The sequence below is a fragment of the Barbus barbus genome (assembly GCF_936440315.1).
Source record: "Barbus barbus genome assembly, chromosome: 28".
NCBI classification, from domain to species: domain Eukaryota; kingdom Metazoa; phylum Chordata; class Actinopteri; order Cypriniformes; family Cyprinidae; genus Barbus; species Barbus barbus.
Window position 1 is genome coordinate 7,191,144 of NC_136756.1, and position 19,755 is coordinate 7,210,898.

Below are 19,755 nucleotides of genomic sequence, written 5' to 3' on the forward strand. Positions count from 1 at the left end.
CCGTCATAAATATCAACTTCGTTTGGCAAAAATCGCTTAGTGAACCTTTAAGCCAGAATTATTGCACTCCTATATTTTTTGTATTTTTAATAGTAAGTAGTACATGTAAACTGTGTAACAGAGACCTTAAAATAAAGTGTTACTTATCTTTGTGCTCAAAATATATTTGTAATATGCTAAATATATGTTAATAGCATTTAATTTTTTATATTAATATTTTAATATTGTATTTTTTTTGGAACATTGTAAAATAAGTTCCTTGTTGGATTTGACTTAAATGTTCACTTTTTTCTTTCGGATTGGTACGCACGTGTACCGACAAAACAGAAACGTGCTAGTATAAACACAAGCATTGACTAGAGCGGCCGCAATCAGCTCCGGTTCCCGTGTCTGAGCCGTAATGTGCCGCAGACTAGACTGCAGTGTAAATGGCAGAGCGAAGCGGGAGGATCTTGTCAATGATCTCAAGGCAGCTGGGACCATAGTCACCAAGAAAACAATTGGTAACACACTACGCCGTGAAGAACTGATCCTGCAGCGCAAGGTCCAAGGTCCCCCTGCTCAAGAAAGCACATGTACAGCCCGTCTGAAGATTACCAATGATTCAGAGAAGAACTGGGTGAAAGTGTTGAGGTCAGATGAGACCAAAATCCAGCTCTTTGGCATCAACTCAACTCGCCGTGTTTGGAGGAGGAGGAATGCTGCCTATGACCCCAAGAACACCATCCCCACCGTCAAACATGGAGGTGGAAACATTATGCTTTGGGGGTGTTTTTCTGCTAAGGGGACAGGACAACTGCACCGCATCAAAGGGACGATGGACAGGGCCATGGCATTGAAATTGGGTCGTGGAACGGTATTCCAGCATGACAATGACCCAAAACACACGGCCAAGGCAACAAAAGAGTGGCTCAAGAAGAAGCACATTAAGGTCCTGGAGTGTCCTAGCCAGTCTCCAGACTTTAATCCCATAGAAAATCTGTGGAGGGAGCTGAAGGTTCGAGTTGCCAAACGTCAGCCTCGAAACCTTAATGACTTGGAGAGGATCTGCAAAGATGAGTGGGACAAAATCCCTCCTGAGATGTGTGCAAACCTGGTGGCCAACTACATGAAACGTCTGACCTCTGTGATTGCCAACAAGAGTTTTGCCACCAAGTACTACTAAGTCATGTTTTGCGAAGGGGTGAAATATTTATTTCACTCATTAAAATGCAAATCAATTTATAACTTTTTTGAAATGCGTTTTTCTGGATTTTTTTTGTTGTTATTCTGTCTCTCGCTGTTCAAATAAACCTACCATTAAAATTATATATTATTAATTATAAAATTATAGACTGATCATTTCTTTATCAGTGGGTAAATGTACAAAATCAGCAGGGGATCAAGTAATTTTTTCCCCCACTGTATATGGTGAACTCATATTTATTTTATTGCTATCATTTTATTTTTATATACTTTATTGTCCTAAAATAACATGTTAAATTGACAGCATTTGATTTCAGTAGGTAACATATAATACTTCTGCTTTTTATCCTTAATCAAATGAGTTTGTTTGCATTACATGGTAAAAGAACATGTCCAGTCATTGTGGTTACCTTAGTGATGCCAGGCAAGTCAACTAACGTCAGACTGAGTATGTTAGGGGAATATATCTTCAGGTAAATGGGCTCTGAACTGATGCCCTGGGGAGGAAAAAGAGATCAATTAAAACAGAGCCTTAAAATGGAACCACAAGAGTATGTCAAACTATATGAAGCGCTTCCACTGCACCTTTTTATTGGTACTGCGATCGGTTTCCTCCTCGATCTCTTTCCGGATTTCACTGAAATCTGAGAAAATCTGAGCAAAGAGAAAAGCGCATCTCAATAGAGTGGAGGCTCATAGCGGGTTCTGAATGACCTATTTCTTCAACAAGAACTCCAACTCTATAATTACCTGGTTTTTGCAGTGAAGGAAGGTGCCCCATTCCTCTGCTTTGATACCTTTAGAAGAACCAAAGAACGAGAGAGAGAAAAACACAAACACACAAGACATTATACAAATCAATATTTATGACACGGAGCCCAGCAGAAACCCTTTTCCCATAAAAGACCTCAACGGAAATAAAAGCTTTTTACAGGCTTTGACTGCAAAGACAACTGACGTGAACACAATGTGAAATCAATATTCAACCAGAAATGTTGCAGCACCAGATACATTAGTACACAACTGAGAGAGTGAAGCCCAAACATGCATTTGCTCTAGTCTCAAAGTGCAGGAAAAACACCAGAAGGATTTAGAAATGAAAACATAACAGATGGAAAAATGATCCAAGTTACAAAACAGAAGATGAGAAGCACACCAGAAGAATGAAATGGACAGATGAACGTTCATGCAGACGAACAGAGACCTGGGTAATTGTTTTGGCTGTTGTGTTTAGCTCCATTCCCTGAGAAAGCAAAGAGAGGACAGCAGAGAGAGCGTTAGGAAGAAACACTACTGTAAAGTGGATTAGGAACAAATTCACAGAAAGATCAGAACACATCAATATTATCAGAGAGCGGATGTTAAAAAGAACATTACGGGTTCAAAACAAGATAAGATCTAAGTGTGAAAAAATAAAGCAATAATTGACAGCAATGCACTTACAACAAAAGTCTATGGGACAAGACATCCCAGAGGGTTTAAAAATGAAACCCATTGAAATATGAAGAAATATGATGCCCATAAGAAGCTCTCATTTTTGTTAACATGCTTAATTTTATATATATAACTACAAATACATAATACATAGCTTCTGTTAAAATTTTGCTATTTACATTTTTTTTAAATAAATTAATTACTTAAATTAATACTTTTATTCAGGAATAAATTGGTCAAAAGTAACATTAACGACATGTATATCAGCAAAGATGCATTAAACTGATCAAAGGTCACACAAGATTTTTATTTCAAATAAATGCAGTTCTTTTGACCTTTTTATTCATCAAAAAATCCTGAAAAAAAATGCATCACAGTTTCCATAAACTGTTTTATCATTGATAATAACAATAAACATTTCTTGAGCAGCAAATTGTCACATTAGAATGATTTCTGAAGAACTGAGTAATGATGCAGAAAATTCAGCTTTGATCACAGGAACAAATGATAGTTTCTTTAAACATTAAAATAGAAACGCTTTCAACTGTAATTGTTTTAACTGAATTTTTGAACTTCAAACTTGAGCTATAGTTTAACTAGTACGTTGTTTTACTACCATGTAAAATGTTTATGTATTATGGTGATATTTTTCAGATGTGTATTTTTTGAAACACGATATTTTGTGTCTGCAGTCAATATAGTAAACCCTTCAAAGAGAAACACTTGTAAGTTGTTACCATTGTCTTGTTTCCGCCTCTCCTCCAGCGGGGGCACGTTCACTAGCTGTAACACTAGAGGACGCCGAGTCACTATTCCTGAACCTCGGGGCAGAAAATCCCGTCCAACCAAACTCTCCAATACTGAACTCTTTCCACTGCTCTGTAGATTCATTTGAAGAGACCAACAGAGCACATGCTTGACTTCATAGGGAAAATATCAAGAGCTGATAAAAATGTAAAAACTGTAACTTGAATGCAATGTAAGTCGCTTTGGATAAAAGCGTCTGCTAAATGCATAAATGTAAATGTAAAATACTGGAACTGTGTTTATATGTAAGCCTACTTCATGATGTTATCACAAAACAAAGATCACGCCTGAAGTAGTGAGGGTTTACATTCTAATACACTGCATATAGACTCAAATTCACAGCATACATGTTTTTCACGACTCACCTGTGACCCCACGACTACGATCTGAGGAAGCTGGATGACCTCGGCTCCAAGTGTGAGGAAAACCTCCTGCAGTCTGTTAATGATGGGAATCAGAGTTTCCATCTATGAAAGAGAAAAAATGATGCACTGGGTGTAAAGCATTAATCAATAGAGATACATACAAATTTTACAGATTTTTCACAGCAATAACTTTTTAATCATTTAAAATCTAATTCTATTTTGCATGATCACTTTTTACAAGTACAGGTCTGAATAAGTATGTTGTTTCTCTTTTAACTAATTATATGTTACTCTGAATGACAATGGAACATTATTTCACCCATATTTTGACATTTTATTTTCATAAAAGTTAAAGTGCATTTGCATTTAAAATGCGTTATATATTAAATCATTAAACCACTATACATAACGTAAAGACGTCTTGTCTTTGACATATATATATATATATATATATATATATTATATATATTTACAGTCTTAATTCACCCTTACATCTGAGCAGAAAGTCTTAAATTCATAAAATTGTGCCCAAGTTTATACTTGAAACAAGAAAATATATCTGCCAATGTGGTTTATTTGTCCACTGGCAGATTTGTTCATGTTTAAATCAAACTCATACACACACACACACACACACACATATATATATATATATATATATATATATATATATATATTATACGCTTCACATTTAAAATAATTTGATTTGACAATAATGACAATAATTTGATTTGATTAATTTGCAGTCCACTCACACACATATGCATAGCCATAGTCCTTAAAAGCACAAGTCTGCACAAATGACCCATTCGTGAAACAAAATTAGACTAGTATGATATTTAATTTGCAGCTCAATTGAATATTTCACGACAGACATCAGCCCTGCAGGGTGTGATGCTTCCAGCAGGACAAGGTTACATGAGAGGAGATATAAACATTAGCAAAACAGGCTACATACCTCTCCGTAATGCGATGTGTCGAGCACAATCAGATTTACTCAATCAGAGCGTTATAACGCTCACTATCATGCTGCAAATATGGAAAATACAACGTATAGTCACGGGAAGACCGACATGTTTTGAGGTTTCCCTTTCTGAAGGCTGTCAAAGACGGATCCGGCGTCAGCTACAAATAATTTGATTGGTTAATGCATTGATGACGTTGGAGTTTATTTTCAGCTCATTGGATAAAAGACATATCAATCATAACGTGTCATGGCCGCTTCTCCACGCCCCTTTCCAGCATCAGGACCCCTACAATATTTCATCCGTGGGCTTCAAAATCACAGTAGCATTAGGATTTAAGTCATTCTTATGGAATTACGAGAAAAAATTGTTTCATAGTATTTTAAAATGTTGGAAATGCGTCGAATCTGTTTGTGTAAAATCACATGACAGATGAAAAGATACTAGTTAGGGAAGTAGGCTTGGTGAGGTATTGAGGAAGTGTGAATGAGTCAGAATTTAGACACAAATGATCAAAATGTGCAAATCACATGACATGGGAGGGACGAGGACACCAGCACAGGAAGAGCCTCTCCCACCTCAGATTAAACTGATCATACATGCATTTTCAGATAAGTTTGAGTTGTATAAAAAGTTTATAATTACAGTAAGTTTACTCGTTTAATTCTTTAATTCAAAGTTGTGCATGCATACCCATGGGCTATGCATAATATGATAGCTACTGAATGTGGCTGAAAAAAAAAAAGTTATTTTATATATATAATTATACCGTTTTGTTGGCTTGTATGTTTTATCCAAAAAGCGAAATTAGAAACTAACTGCTATAAAGTGCAGGATTCGTTTAATTCATTTCCTCCTCATCGCCATCTTTAGAAAACGAGGGAGGGCTTTTCCAGCTGAGCTCAGTAATGGGAAGTCTGATTCATATTAGCGAATCGGTTCGTCCGGACGGCTCATTTCAAAACTGATTCGCGTATCGCTCAAATGGGTTCTAAGACTTACGTGGCATTTTGCTGTACAGCAGGTTTTAGTCAAATATTGTTGTTTGTTGTGTTGTTAAACACTCTACCATTTTCTCCCTAAAGTCTCTCTATACTGTAGACCGATTTAAATTTCCTTGGGAATCGGTTCGAATGAATCACCGGTTGAAACACAATGCGCTCGTGATTCGAACATCAATAGTTTGCGTCAGTCCCTTGTGACTCTACAGTCATGTCCTGTTCTGCGAGGAAGAAACACATTATACTCTACAACAGCTGATGTGCATCTGGATCATAAGAAACACTGGGTGATTTTTGAAGATTCGGACATAGCGAATATCATACAGGTGAAGGTAAATTGTAGTTTGTTTTTCTCACAAAATCTGTCAAGCTGATTGGCGCATAGAATATGATGTTATTTTAGACCCGTCTACTCTTTGATGTGTTTGCACTAATTATTTTCATAATGTGGATTAAACGTATCGTTCTGTTGATTGGGTCTGTATCATCACGGCATAAAATATCAGTCCTTGCCAGGAAGAAGTAACAAAGACTTTGTGGCTTTCGCTTCTGTCTGTAATTGGTTTCAGTAATGCAGTTGTTACAGTGTAACTGCATGTTTTCACCGCCGTGACGACACATGACTCTGTGAATCACATGAATTCTGTACTTCAGCCACTGCATGAACACTGAAGATGAGCAGCTTGATGACTGCCGTGTTGTCCTTTGGTTTAGAATATCGATCATAATACTAGCTGATCAATTCCTCTGATTAGTTGTTCTAATAATATTCCATTAATTGTTATGCAGTGCCCCTATTCAAATATTGGGCAATTTCAAGGCTATACAAATATGTAATAAATAAAAAAAATGTGAACGTAAAAATATGAAAACAGACACCATCAATAATGGCATTTGTTACCAAAATTGTCATTATTAATTTTATCCATTAGTTGCCACAGGTCTCTCTCTCTCTGTGTAGCCTGTGTGTGTGTAGAGAGAGAGAGAGAAATTATATATATACAATACAATATATATTGTATGGGTCAAAATTATCGATTTTTCTTTTATGCCAAAAATCATTAGGATATTAAGTAGAGATCATGTTCCATGAAGATGTTTCGTAAATATATCAAAACTTAATTTCTGATTAGTAATATGCATTGCTAAGAACTTTAAAGGCGATTTTTATCAATATTTAGATTTTTTTGCACCCTCAAGATTCTAGATTTTCAAATAGTTGTATCTCGGCCAGATATTGTCCCATCCTAATAAACCACACATCAATGAAAAGCTTATTTATTCAGCTTTCGGGTGATTATGAACGATTAATAAATAATGAATGAATCTCAATTTCAAAAAATTGACCCTTATAGCTGGTTTTGTGGTCCAGGGTCACATATGTCTGAAATAGAGCAGGAGTAAACAGTTGTGCAGTTTCAGCGTTTACAGTGTAGGTCTACAGTCGAGCATTTGTCAAAGCTTCTTCTGCTGCTGTCTAATATCCGTCTCTGCTTCACAGCTTTCTTCTACACATCATGGCCTCTCGTAAGAAGGTGCTGCTCAAAGTGATCATCCTAGGGGATTCTGGGTAAGTGTTTGTGCTACATCTTTGTATTATCCGTGATGTTTAGATTGTTATAATCAGTCGGCGCTGCCTTATTCAATCGCTCTTATCAGCAGTGATACGTTGTCCTCTTTCATGCATATTTAAAGCAGCTGTACATGTGTAAACAAAACTGGCTTGACGTGACTCAAGGAATTCCCCTGACTTCCCATCATCCACGGCCTCAGTGTAGGTGCGGTTGGAATTTGCTCGGTCCTGAATCTGATGGCCAATCACACTATCTGTGAAGAATGCAGCTCAAAGATGATGATATCAGCTGAAGCATTGCTCACTACATTGCCTGTTGAATGCATGTGTCCTGTTTGTCTTTGACAGAGTTGGGAAGACCTCTTTGATGAACCAGTATGTGAATAATAAGTTCAGTAATCAGTATAAGGCCACAATCGGAGCCGACTTCCTGACTAAGGAGGTGATGGTGGACGACAGACTGGTGACCATGCAGGTTTGCATTCACGTGTATTTAATTGGAGTGCATTTCACTTATACTACAGTTCAAAAGCTTGGGGTCAGAAGAATTTGAGGTTAATAAATTAATAGCAAAGATGCATTAAATTGAAAAGTTACACAAGTTTTTGTTAACTTTCTGTTCATCAAAGAATCCTGAAAAATAAAATGTATCACAGTTTCCACAGAAATATGAAGCGGCACAACTGTTTTTAACATTGATAATAATCAGAAGTGTTTCTGTATATTAGAATGATTTCTGAAGGATCATGTGACACTGAAGACTGAAGTAATGACCATCACAGGAATACATTACATTTAAAATATATTAAGATTGAAAACAGTTCTTTTAAACTGTAATAATATTTCACAAGTTTGTATTGTATTCATGATCAAATAAATGCAGCCTTGGTGAGCAGAAGACACTTCAAAAACATGAAAAAATCCCAAACCCCTAGCTTTTGAATGAAAGTGTTATTCATGTATGGGTGAATATTATGAAGAAATGTGTGGGGCATAATTCACCCTAAAATCAATCAGTCAAGTTTATTTGAAAATAAATGTTAAAAAATACATGTTTTGCATAATTTTGTATTATTATTATTATTTTTCATTTTATTTGTGTAGTTTGAGAGGAAAAAATGAGAGAAAAAAACACTAAAAGAAAGAAAAATGTGGCATTATTGTATAATTTATATAAATTTTTATGCCAAATGTAATCTTTAAATAAATAAGGCATAATATTTCTTAAAAATGAACTTTGTTAAATTCACTCTTATATGCCTATAATAGCAGTGATTTATCAATTAAATGAATTGTTTATAATGCATAAGAGGTCAGTGTGCTGGGAAGATGACGCTGTCATTTCCTTAACAACCATTATTTTTGTGAACAATGCCTCGCAGCAGTAATCATCTCTGGTCATGTGACATGATGAAACACTGCATAATAAGCAACACAGTCATCTCATAAATACGAAGCCTTAGTTACTCATAGCTAATGGGTGGGATCTCATCTCAGTGATTTACACTGACTCTGACCTCAAAGTTCTGCTGATCATGTGAAATAAATAAGTCTCATTTAGTTTGACGTTGGTAACCCCTGGTATTTTGCCAGTCAGCACAGATTCATGTTGTGTTTACTTGTCAGCCATGTTGTAACCTGTATGGTCATGTGATGTAGATCCCACATGCCCAGACAAGCAAGAAGTTATTCCTGAAGAGTAATTTGTTAGAAAATACTAGTTATTATTTCTGTATTGTAATACTGTAGTTATTCTATCTGAGCAGTTGCTGAGAAAAGTTACTTTTAAATGTAATGCATTACAATATTGTGTTACTAATTACATTACTTTTTAGGGAAAGTTACTTTTCCAATCTGGGCAGGGCTTGCTTGTTTGCTTTTAATATACAAAAAATCTATTTTTGGTAAATGTAAAAGCCCTTTCACAATATAAAGCGAAATGAATAAACCTCATGCTGAAGGGAAAGTAAATTCACGTCTGTACAAAGGTTATTTGGAGAATCTGTTTTGTGCGAGTGCAATGTTCACGTTTAGTCTAGAACTAATCACACACGGGGCACGAGGCAATGAACGCCTCTGCACTTACTCCCAATTTGGGACAAGAGAGCTGTCAGTCAATAAATGGGAAAACAAAGTAACTGGCGGGACTTATTTAGTAACTAAAAAAGTAGTATGTTACTTTATTAGTTACTTGAAAAAAGTAATCTGATTACATAACTGGCGTTACTTGTAATGCGTTACCCCCAACACTGCTCATGATTATTTACTAATCAATGCATAATCCCATATTAGCCTTTACTATGAGTTTCTTTCTTCTGCTGAACACAAAAGCAGGTATTTTGAAGAATGTGTGCAACCAAACAGTTGCTGGTCCCCATTGACTTCCAGAATACATGGAATTAAGTCAGTGGGGACCGGCAACTCTTTGGTGACTAAACAATGACAGAATTTTCATTTTTGGGTAAACTATCCCATTTATAAAGGCAAACAATATAATGGCAAAAATGAAAGTATTGTTAAGCACATACTTGTTATTTACTGTAAATAACTGCATTTTCTTCTTTCAGATTTGGGACACGGCGGGTCAGGAGCGCTTTCAGTCTCTGGGCGTGGCGTTCTATAGGGGGGCGGACTGCTGCGTGCTGGTGTACGACGTCACGGCACCAACTACATTCAAGACTATGGACAGCTGGAGGGATGAGTTTCTCATTCAGGCCAGTCCTCGTGACCCGGAGAACTTCCCCTTTGTTGTGCTGGGCAACAAAATCGACCTGGAGAACCGGCAGGTCAGTGTGCAAACTGGAGCTGGCCTTGGTTTTAAAGAGGTCGGATTCGTAGAATGAGTGCATGAGCAGTGTGTTTTCAATGGTTGATTGAGGCTGCGTTCCACGCCACTTTGAGACACGCACTTGCAAACTTCCCTAAGCACTTCCCCTCGGGGGAATCCCTGCTGCCATTTTGAAGTACGTTCCACTTCGTGAAGTGGACGAGGGAAGTTTATAAGTTATGACGTACATCCGAGTAAACGCGACGGAGGGAAGTTTGCGAGTTAAGGGCATAAAAATGGACTGGAATGCAGCCTTAATATAATAATATAATGAGATGTGCGCTACCATTCAAAAGTTGGGGGTCAGTATATGTTATTGCATTATTTACTTTTTTTTTCATTTAATGTTTAAAGAAGCTTTGTTTAAAGAAGATTTTGACAGTGACAGTAAAGACTATTTCAAATAAATATTGTTCTTTCAAACTTTCTATTCCTCTAGAATCCTTAAAGTATAACAGTTTCCAAAAACAATAATTGTTTTCAACATTGATAATAAATGTTTCTTGAGCAGCAAATATTAGAATGATTTCTGAAGGATCATGTGACACTGAAGCCTGGAGTAATGATGCTGAATATTCAGCTTTACATCGCAGCAATACATAATATTCAAACAGAAATTAAATTGTAATAATATTTCACAGTATTGCTGTTTTTACTGTATTTTTAATCAAATAAATGCAGCATTGATGAGCATAAGCATAAAAAAATCTTTTCAACCAAAATCTTTGGAGCAGCAGTCTACATAAAATTGCTTAAATGAACATTTTCTCTAATAAATAACTGACAATGTTTTAAAAGAAAGAAATGATAGCAGAAAAGGTTAAAATCCTTTCACATTGATCAAATGAAATTTCAACACCGCATTGACCTCCAGATGAAAAGCATTGCAGAAAGCATTAAAGGAACTCCGTTGCACAAGGTTGCTAGGTAGCAAGCAAACTGGACGTGCGCATGGTAAGCAGAGAAAATAGACAGGTATTTGAGCTTAGATCAGATAGAAATCCTGCCGTTTGCTTTGATATGTCTCAGAAAGCACATTCAGTTTCTCTGAATGTCAGGATCTGCCTTTGCCGTTCTGTCGTCTTGTTTTGATCTTTAGGTCATGCAGATTGTGTGGTAATCATCGGCTACACGTAGAAAGGTCAGCTGCAAATGAGGGCAAAACAGAAGCTGTTTGAACTTTGTCTGCATTCCTATGCTTGACCTCTGTGGCAGCACCAGTACAGTAAAAAAAATACAGTAAAAACTGTAATAATGTGAAATATTATTCCAATTTAAAGCAACTGTTTTCTATTTGAATATATTTTAACATGGAATTGATTCCTGTGATCAAAGCTGATTTTCAGCATCATTACTCCAGGCTTCAGTGTCACGTGATCCTTCAGAAATCATCCTAATATACAGATTTGATGCTCAAGAAACATTTCTGATTATTATCAATGCTTCATATTTTTGTGGAAACTGTGATAATTATTTTTCAGGATTCTTTGATAAATAGAAAGTTCCGAACAGCATTTATGGGAAACAGAATTTGTAAAATTGCATCACTTTTGATCAATTTAATATACTGTGCTTGCTGAATAAATGTAATTTCTTAAAAAAAAAAAACACTTTGTGACACCCAGACTTTTAATGGTAGTCTTATTTGCCAATAATCTCATAAATGTGACCCTGGACCACAAAACCAGTCGCTGGGGTACATTTGTAGCAATAGCCAAAAATACATTGTATGGGTCAAAATTATCCATTTTTCTTTTATGCCAAAAATCATTAGGATATTAAGTAAATATCATGTTCCATGAAGATACTTAGTGCATTTCCTACTGTAAATATATCAAAACTGAATTTTTGATTAGTAATATGCATTGCTAAGAACTTCTTTTGGACAACTTTAAATGTGATTTTCTCAGTATTTAGATTTTTTTGCACCCTCAGATTCCAGATTTTCAAATAATTGTATCTCAGCCAAATATTGTCCTATCATAACAAACCATATATCAATGGAAATCTCAATTTCAAAAAAAGTTGACACTTATGCTCCATGGTCACAAACAGGCAAATAGCCAGAATTAATACTGGGAACATTGTCGATCAAGTGACTTAATAAAATAATGTACGCCATGTTGTAATTCATAATTTCATCCCCAGATCCTTTGTACTTTGCACAGGTAACAACAAAGCGAGCTCAAGCGTGGTGTCAGAGTAAGAACAACATCCCCTACTTTGAGACCAGTGCCAAAGAAGCCATTAACGTGGACCAGGCCTTCCAAACTATCGCTCGCAATGCACTCAAACAGGTACAGGAAGCTGTGAATACCTGTCTTTAGATCGATTTCAGAAATACCATTCAACAAAATCAAACTGTTACAAATATGTTGCTTTCAGTAGGCTTACTCACCAGCCACACACCAGATGGCCTTTAGATACCGTTTGATATAAGATGCAAAAAGGCAATAATCAGCTATTTTTACGACCTTGTTAAAAGGATAGTTCACCCAAAAATAAAAATTGTGTATTGAAACAATTTCCAAATCTGAAATGAATTGAACTTTCAGGAGTCTGTGGAGACGTACGACTTCCCTGACCAGATTAAACTCAGAGACGACAGACCTGTGTCTAGCAGTGATGGCTGCAGCTGCTGAAGGAAAGACGAAACTGGGGACGGGAAGAGAAAGAGCCAACATTGGGAAAGGGAGAGATAGAGATGGAAAAGATCCAGGCCTGTTATTCTAGCATCCATCCTCCCCTTTTCCTCCTTTGAAACATCCAGGGTATCAAATGCCACATGTGAAAGCTGAACATCCATTTTCTTGCTGAACTCCAAGTAAACGTGTGGTATGATAAACTATCGAGGAACAGGAAGACCAATGTGTCGCGTATCCTCTGACATGGCATTTATTACGAGTCCTGCTATCACTACAGCTGTCCGAGAATTTCCCTGTCGCTACTCCTGCTGTGAGCAATTAGATTTTCTTTTCTCACAAATGATTCTTTGGTCTGCTCGTTCATTGTGCCTTTTTAATTCTTACTATTGGTTATTGCTATTAATGTTTCACTCCTATGCTGAATGAATGTTCATTAAAAAAAGACATTACATATGTAATAGTGCTGGGAAATATAATAATATTAATAAAATGTTTTATCTGCCATTTAAAAATCAACCTTATTTATCAACCATTTGGTTACACCATAGCTTCTCAGTAATTTTTTTTTTAAAAAGTTGGTAATTGTTTTTTTTTATTATTAGTGTGTGCATAAATATGATTTTTACTTTAGGAAAAAGGTGTGGAAAATATGCCTTTTTTTAACTAGATTTTTAATGTATTTTTTACTTCAGACATTTAAAATCCACTTCAAAAAATTGCTGTTTGTTTGAAAGGCCAAATGACTTGTCAAAAGATAAAAATTACAATAATATATTATTTTGTCGCTCATCTCCCAGCCCTACTATGTAATATCATTAATTAAAAAAAATGGAATATGGATGTGGTAACAGTGCATTACCTTGAACATAAGGGTATTTTCTAGGTTGACTTTAACATTAAATCTGAAAACATTTTAGTCTTAGTTGGGACTGTAAGTACTTCTGAAATGTTTTAAGCCACTTAATTGTCTCTAACGTATCTCACTCACGCCAGTTATAACGGTTTATAAAACATGTATGTTTTTGCACATATAGCTGTTGAGTATGTCAACGTGTTTCATGAAGAGGTCATGTATTAAGTAATCAGGTTAGAAGCACACTAATGATGTTACATCATGCTTGACTCAGTGTTTTGATTTGCCTTTGGACATTTACATGCTATGCTTGTATTCATTAATATATATCCATACTCAACCCAAGAGCTCCTCAATTTTATATGCCAAAAAAAGGCGGGGAAAAATTGTAGGCATCATTTTTATTTTGGCCAAATGTAAGAATGACACCAAAACCAAAAAATATGTAAAACAAATAAAGATGCATTTACAACCAAGCCTTGCTGTTGATTCCACATTAAAAAAAAAAAAATAGAAAAATGACCAAGCTGATCAAGAACACTTTTTATTGTCTCTCAATAATTTGCACACGATATTTACAAAGTTGCACTAAGAGCACCACAGGTTTCCTCTGATGGGAAAGCAACGGCCTTGTAGATCAGAGAAACCCCTTCAAGTCCATATGAAGCATCTCGCTCCCTGACCGCGGCTCGTCCACTGTTTCCATCAGTCTAGTGCGTTTTAGTCCATGTATGAGGTATCCATGCCTTCTGTCTCTGGATGCAGCAGACGGCTGGCCAGACGCTCAATGTCATCCAGACTCAGCTGTCTGAGCGAGCGTTCATAATCCTGACAACAAGAAAATACGATGTTAACCTTGGTTCCTATTACTTATTATTTATGACATCCAAAATGATGTTCCACTATTCCAATCATGACCAATGATTTTATAATACTTTTACAGTGTTCATTTCTTGCGCATCTAACAAATGTAATATCGTTACTTGATTCTGCTTTCTACAAGACTGATGCAATCATAAGCAGTGTTGTTAATGTTCATAAAAACTATTAAAAAACCTTTTCGTTAAATGAAGAGATGCACCGATCGACCGGCCAGGAACCGGAAACAGCCGATTTTCTGCATGATCGGCCGGGACCGGTGACCGGCCAGTCAGTCTGCCGATTCCGAGCCGGTCTGTTTTGACATCTCAGATACGCTCACATCTGCATGTAAACATGTCGCCAGCGTGGAAGTTCTTCACTGTGAGTGAAGAAGACACAAAGTTCGCAATCTGTAATACGTGTAGGGCCAAAGTAAACCGTGGGGGAACCACAGGGCTCCAATAATGCTTGTCCGGGACTAGGGGTGAGAGATATATGTATCGTCTGCGATAACATCGTAATTGTTGTTTTAACAATGTGCGATTTGATATTATCGAGTATAATCGCCAAAACCAAACAAAACACAGTGCACGCTAGGAGTGTGCGTCGCGATATTGACAAAAAATAATATCTTGATATTTTCTGGGATTTTATCGATAACGATAAAAGTTGTGAAGTTTTTGATATTCTTCATATTCTGTGTGGTGGTCAGTTCACACTGATAGAAATTAATCTTTTCCAATAAGTTTAAATCGATTTTTACCATTTATGGGCATTTTTACCTTAATAAAACCATTTTTCTAAAAGTGTGCATTATCTTTCGAGTCAAATTCTTACATTTAAACAGTGAATTAGAATAATAAGACATTTATGCTGTTACCAAGATTTTTTTTTTCTTTGTAACAGCATAAATGAAAACAGCCACTTTTAGAAAAAATGGCTGTATAAAAGGTAAAAATGCCTAGAAAAGGGTAAAAATTTATTTAAGCTTATTGTAAAAGATTAATTTCTATCACTGTTGAGAACTGACCATCACACAGAATATGAAAAAAACTTTACATAGTAGTCATCAGCACAATAACACTCAGCAAAATATCTTCTAATTACAGTTATCAATAAAATCCCAGAAAATATTGAGATATCATTGTCAATACACACCTATCTGGGACAAGTAGATTTTTTGAAGGGGAAGTAAGAGAGAATTTCACTTGCCCGACCGGACAACAATTCCTGATTAAAAGATCAATAGCAAAAATAACTAAGCAAGCACTGAAACTTCGGCAACAAAACTTTTTGCGCCAGAATGATTCTTATTTTATTGCACTCGGTGTAAACGGCGACTGATGATGTACAGTATTTGTTGTGCCAGATAAGGCTCGCTTAGCCTATCCTATTTGGCTTGTGCAAAAATCAGAACAAATGAGCGCAACAGCACATGCAAGGTAACTCACAGAAAGTTACAGATGCATACTACGGTAGAAAAAAAAAGATTTATAACATGATATAGGTAAACAAAATTACACGACCAAGATGTTTCCCCTAATATCAATGCGAAAGTGTCCCATTTGTCATTTAGCTTTCAGAAGGGTGCTCACGAGTGCCACCTTTCTGGCCACTATGAGCCACCAATGCCTTGTTTCTGAGTGAATCAGATGTTTGAACGAATCGGTTGAATGAATGACTCACTCATTAAAGCAGTCTTTTGCTGGTTTTCATGTTATCATTGCATTTTTGCCAACATTTCTTATTTGTATGTTCAAAAAATTATTTAAAACATTAATCCTATAAAATTATTTATGAATTTGCAATGTTGAGGTGTAAACGCATCTAATACACTTCAGATGCAGCTTCTGTGCTTCCTGCAGTAGAAAAATGTAGTTTGTTTATACTGATTTCATTTGAATAGTACGAACTCTACAGTTTCTTATTATTCGAACTCAATTAATTGAAACAATGTAAGAATTTGATGTGAAAGATGACATTTAATAAAGGTTAGTGAAACAACGACCATTTATATGGTGGGAAATGACATCTGTTTTGTTATATACAGCTAATCATTTTCAGTTCATTATTTCTACCTCTTTCCAGTCACAAAGCACTTTATTTTGAGAGTTGTTTAAGTGAGAGAACATCTGTAATTTAGTCCAGATTGGGGCAATTGTAATGTGTAATTTTTTTTTACTTTGTAAATAATTTTTTTGCATTGGAAAGAATCAGATTTTTGTTTGTATATACTGTCAATTATAGTTCTTAGAAACAAAATCGGAATCGGCAAAAATCGGTATCGGCAGGTCACACTTACAAAAAAAAAATCGGAAATGGCCACATAGGCAATCGGTGCATCTCTAGTTAAATGAAATAAAGCTGAAAATATGAAAATTAAGACAAAACTTAAAATTAAAATTAGAATTGCTTTGCCAACTAAATGAAAATAAGTTTAAGATGAAGTACTAAAATGACTAAAACTACAACTGAAATTAAAAAAACAAAATAGAAATTAAAAAAAAATTAAACAAAATAAAATTAAACTATGAATCTAAAAATAAAAAGATAATTTAAAATTTGTAATATAACAGAATAAAAAAAATAACACTGATCAAGAAATGAATCTCTTTTTAAATTCTGTTAAAATAAAAAATTATTCTAAGAAATAAAAGCAAATGTGCACAATTTTCTTGTGGCCAATGTAAACTATACCATGCTCACTACAATACTTTCTATCTATCTATCTATCTCTGAATGGATTAAAAAAGTTCAATCAAAGTTGTCCTAAGACAAGAATGCATATTTGGTTTTAGGACGACTCTGATGAAAGGTTTTGAGCCACTTCAAATGTTGACTACTGTAAAAATTACTCTAATAAACACGCTGCCAACTTAATACAGAAGTAAATATTTTCCAGAATACTTTTGTATTTTCTTTGGAATTACAAAAACTTATTTTTTTTATGCTAACGTTTTTCTTAACATTGATTTTTGTTCTTCCCCACACATAGCATACATGGGTCTTGTTGTAGCCTTCATATTAGGGATCCCCTTTATATTTTAAGTCACTCGCATTCAGATTACAACAAATAGAAATACAAATAAATGGAAAGAAAAAGAAATATAATTTTTTGGTCTTGATCGTACCTTAGTAAGTTGCTCCTGTACTTTTGCTGCATCGGCTGAGCTGAAATGTTTGGCCAGGACATTTGACAATAACTGCCACACACCACTGCCTGCTTTATCAAGACTACTGCTGCTGGTTCCCACCGCGCCGCCGCTCCTCTCGCCCGCCGGACGCACCACCAGATTCAGCTTGGCCTCCGGGCCGATGGAGTAATCACTCAACCGGTGTTCATCTGAAAACAGCAAGTAACAATGACGTACACAACACACCTCATACAATGACTGGAATGCTGCCAGTAAAAGTCTCAGAAAAACACTGCAGGCCAGGAGGAAATAAAAATAGTGCTACCCTGAATGATAAGTATGCACTGACAAACATAGTTTTTACCTGCAAGTGCTTTTCCTTTATACAGCAGTCTCTGCTGACTGGGAGGGATGTTTAAACGCTCTGACACCAACTCTTTCACTGTTGATACCTTTTCATTTTCTGTCACCTGTGCATGAAAAGAACAACTGCTGACCAAAGCACTGATATTTAAATTCACTGGCACAGTTCATTCAAATATCTACAGTGGGGGAAAAAATTATTTGATCCCCTGGTAATTTTGTACGTTTGCCCACTGACAAAGAAATGATCAGTCTATCATTTTAATGGTAGGTTTATTTGAACAGTGAGAGACAGAATAACAACAACAACAAAAATCCAGAAAAAACGCATTTCAAAGAAATTATAAATTGATTTGCATTTTAATGAGTGAAATAAATATTTGATCAATCAGCAAGATTTTTGGCTCCCAGGTGTCTTTTATACAGGTAACAGGTATAAGATTATACAGGTCTTAAAGGGAGTGCTCCTAATCTCAGTTTGTTACCTGTATAAAAGACAATCTGTCCACAAAAGATGTAAAATGAAATATATACCAGTGCTGTCAAACGATTAATCGCATCCAAAATAAGTTTTTGTTTGTGTGTGTTCTGTGTATATTAATTATGCATATATACACAAATATACAGTATATATTTTGAAATCAGACGTTTTTACATGCCTATATTTATATAACATAAAAATAACATACTTTTCTGAAATATATACATGCATGTGTGTGTATTTATAATAAATATACAGAGTACACACGTATTTTATATAAACAAAAACTTTTATTTTGGATGCGATTAATCATTTGACAGCACTAATATATGCATAAAACAATTACTGAAAGATCACGTGAAGACTGATAATAGCTGCTGAAAATTCAGCATTGCATCACAGGAATAAATTACATTTAAAAAAATAATTTTAAATTGCAATATTACTATAATACTGTATTATAATATATTTTTAATTAAGTACTGCAATATTATTACATATCTCTGTAATATAATTAATATTTTACTATATTAATACTGTATGTAATAATATTATAATACTTGATTTCAAAAAATCATTATTGTTCCAAACTTTTTTTTTTTTTAATTGCAGTTAATGATTATTTTATTTCAAGTAACGTTACCAAATTTGCTATGGTTTTAGCTGTTGTGTAAATAGACATATTCGGTAATAAAATAGACGCAACCACACAAAAAAATAATAATAATTCTCATACAGAGAATCTAATGGTTTGGTGACACAGCTATTATGTTGTGGACAAAATAACTGTATGGAGAGTGTAAATCATTTGAGCTACAGGTTGTATCATTATCTATAAATGACTGGCCAGGGCAAAATAACCATAACACACAATAGAGTGATGACAAGCAAGCTATGCTAAAGCTGCTAACAGCCACATTACCGCCTCAAAACACCTCCCACACTCACTCTTACCTGAACATTACACTCTTTCCCTTGAAGCGGCTTCACTGTAAGAATCATCTTCACATTTATACGATTAAATACAAAATAAGGAATAGATAATTATGTCGCTGAACACTCGTGAACTACCAGCCGACGTTTCCCACGGACATGGCGTCATTACACGGGATCTGCGCATGCGCGAAGAATTGACCAACGCTCAAACTAATCAAAAATACATTTTTTTTATATATAAAGAATACTAATATTTTGTATTGTCAATAAAATAGGATATGGTAAACTCTTGCCAAATACAGAAAATTAAAAGACTAAAAAGTAT

General features: G+C 35.3%; 3 protein-coding genes across 5 annotated transcripts in view; 1 reads left to right on the plus strand and 2 right to left on the minus strand.

Annotated features, from left to right (window-relative positions):
• Positions 1-4,902, minus strand: part of LOC306847921 (dynamin-1-like protein) — a 29,826-nt gene extending 24,924 nt beyond the window's left edge. Inside the window, exons 1-7 of one of the 2 annotated variants that reach the window (XM_079382165.1) lie at positions 4,750-4,902; positions 3,792-3,893; positions 3,357-3,498; positions 2,390-2,428; positions 1,936-1,982; positions 1,771-1,839; positions 1,596-1,682 (exon numbers count right to left, since the gene is read on the minus strand). In XM_079382165.1, the coding sequence (XP_079238291.1) occupies positions 1,596-1,682; positions 1,771-1,839; positions 1,936-1,982; positions 2,390-2,428; positions 3,357-3,498; positions 3,792-3,893 (486 nt within the window). In that variant the 5' untranslated portion in view covers positions 4,750-4,902. The remainder of the gene's footprint in view (positions 1-1,595; positions 1,683-1,770; positions 1,840-1,935; positions 1,983-2,389; positions 2,429-3,356; positions 3,499-3,791; positions 3,894-4,749) is intronic. The other variant, XM_079382166.1, reaches the window with a different exon arrangement.
• Positions 4,903-5,284: 382 nt separating this feature from the next.
• On the plus strand, positions 5,285-14,153 carry LOC306848665 (ras-related protein rab7-like). 2 transcript variants are annotated; one of them, XM_079383348.1, is made up of 6 exons: positions 5,285-6,089; positions 7,259-7,327; positions 7,679-7,805; positions 9,898-10,116; positions 12,326-12,454; positions 12,713-14,153. In XM_079383348.1, exons 2-6 carry the CDS (start codon positions 7,275-7,277, stop codon positions 12,797-12,799), a joined length of 615 nt encoding a protein of 204 aa, XP_079239474.1. In that variant the 5' UTR covers positions 5,285-6,089; positions 7,259-7,274; the 3' UTR covers positions 12,800-14,153. The 2 variants fall into 2 exon arrangements, with proteins under 2 accessions (XP_079239474.1, XP_079239475.1); XM_079383349.1 differs by having other exon boundaries at positions 5,285-6,083.
• LOC306848666 (ubiquitin-like protein 4A) lies at positions 14,039-19,602 on the minus strand. The gene is made up of 4 exons (XM_079383350.1): positions 19,449-19,602; positions 18,015-18,120; positions 17,648-17,859; positions 14,039-14,483 (listed from the first exon to the last, which is right to left on the minus strand). The coding sequence occupies exons 1-4, from the start codon at positions 19,494-19,496 to the stop codon at positions 14,376-14,378; spliced, it is 474 nt and encodes a 157-aa protein (XP_079239476.1). The 5' UTR covers positions 19,497-19,602; the 3' UTR covers positions 14,039-14,375.
• Positions 19,603-19,755: the final 153 nt, after the last annotated feature.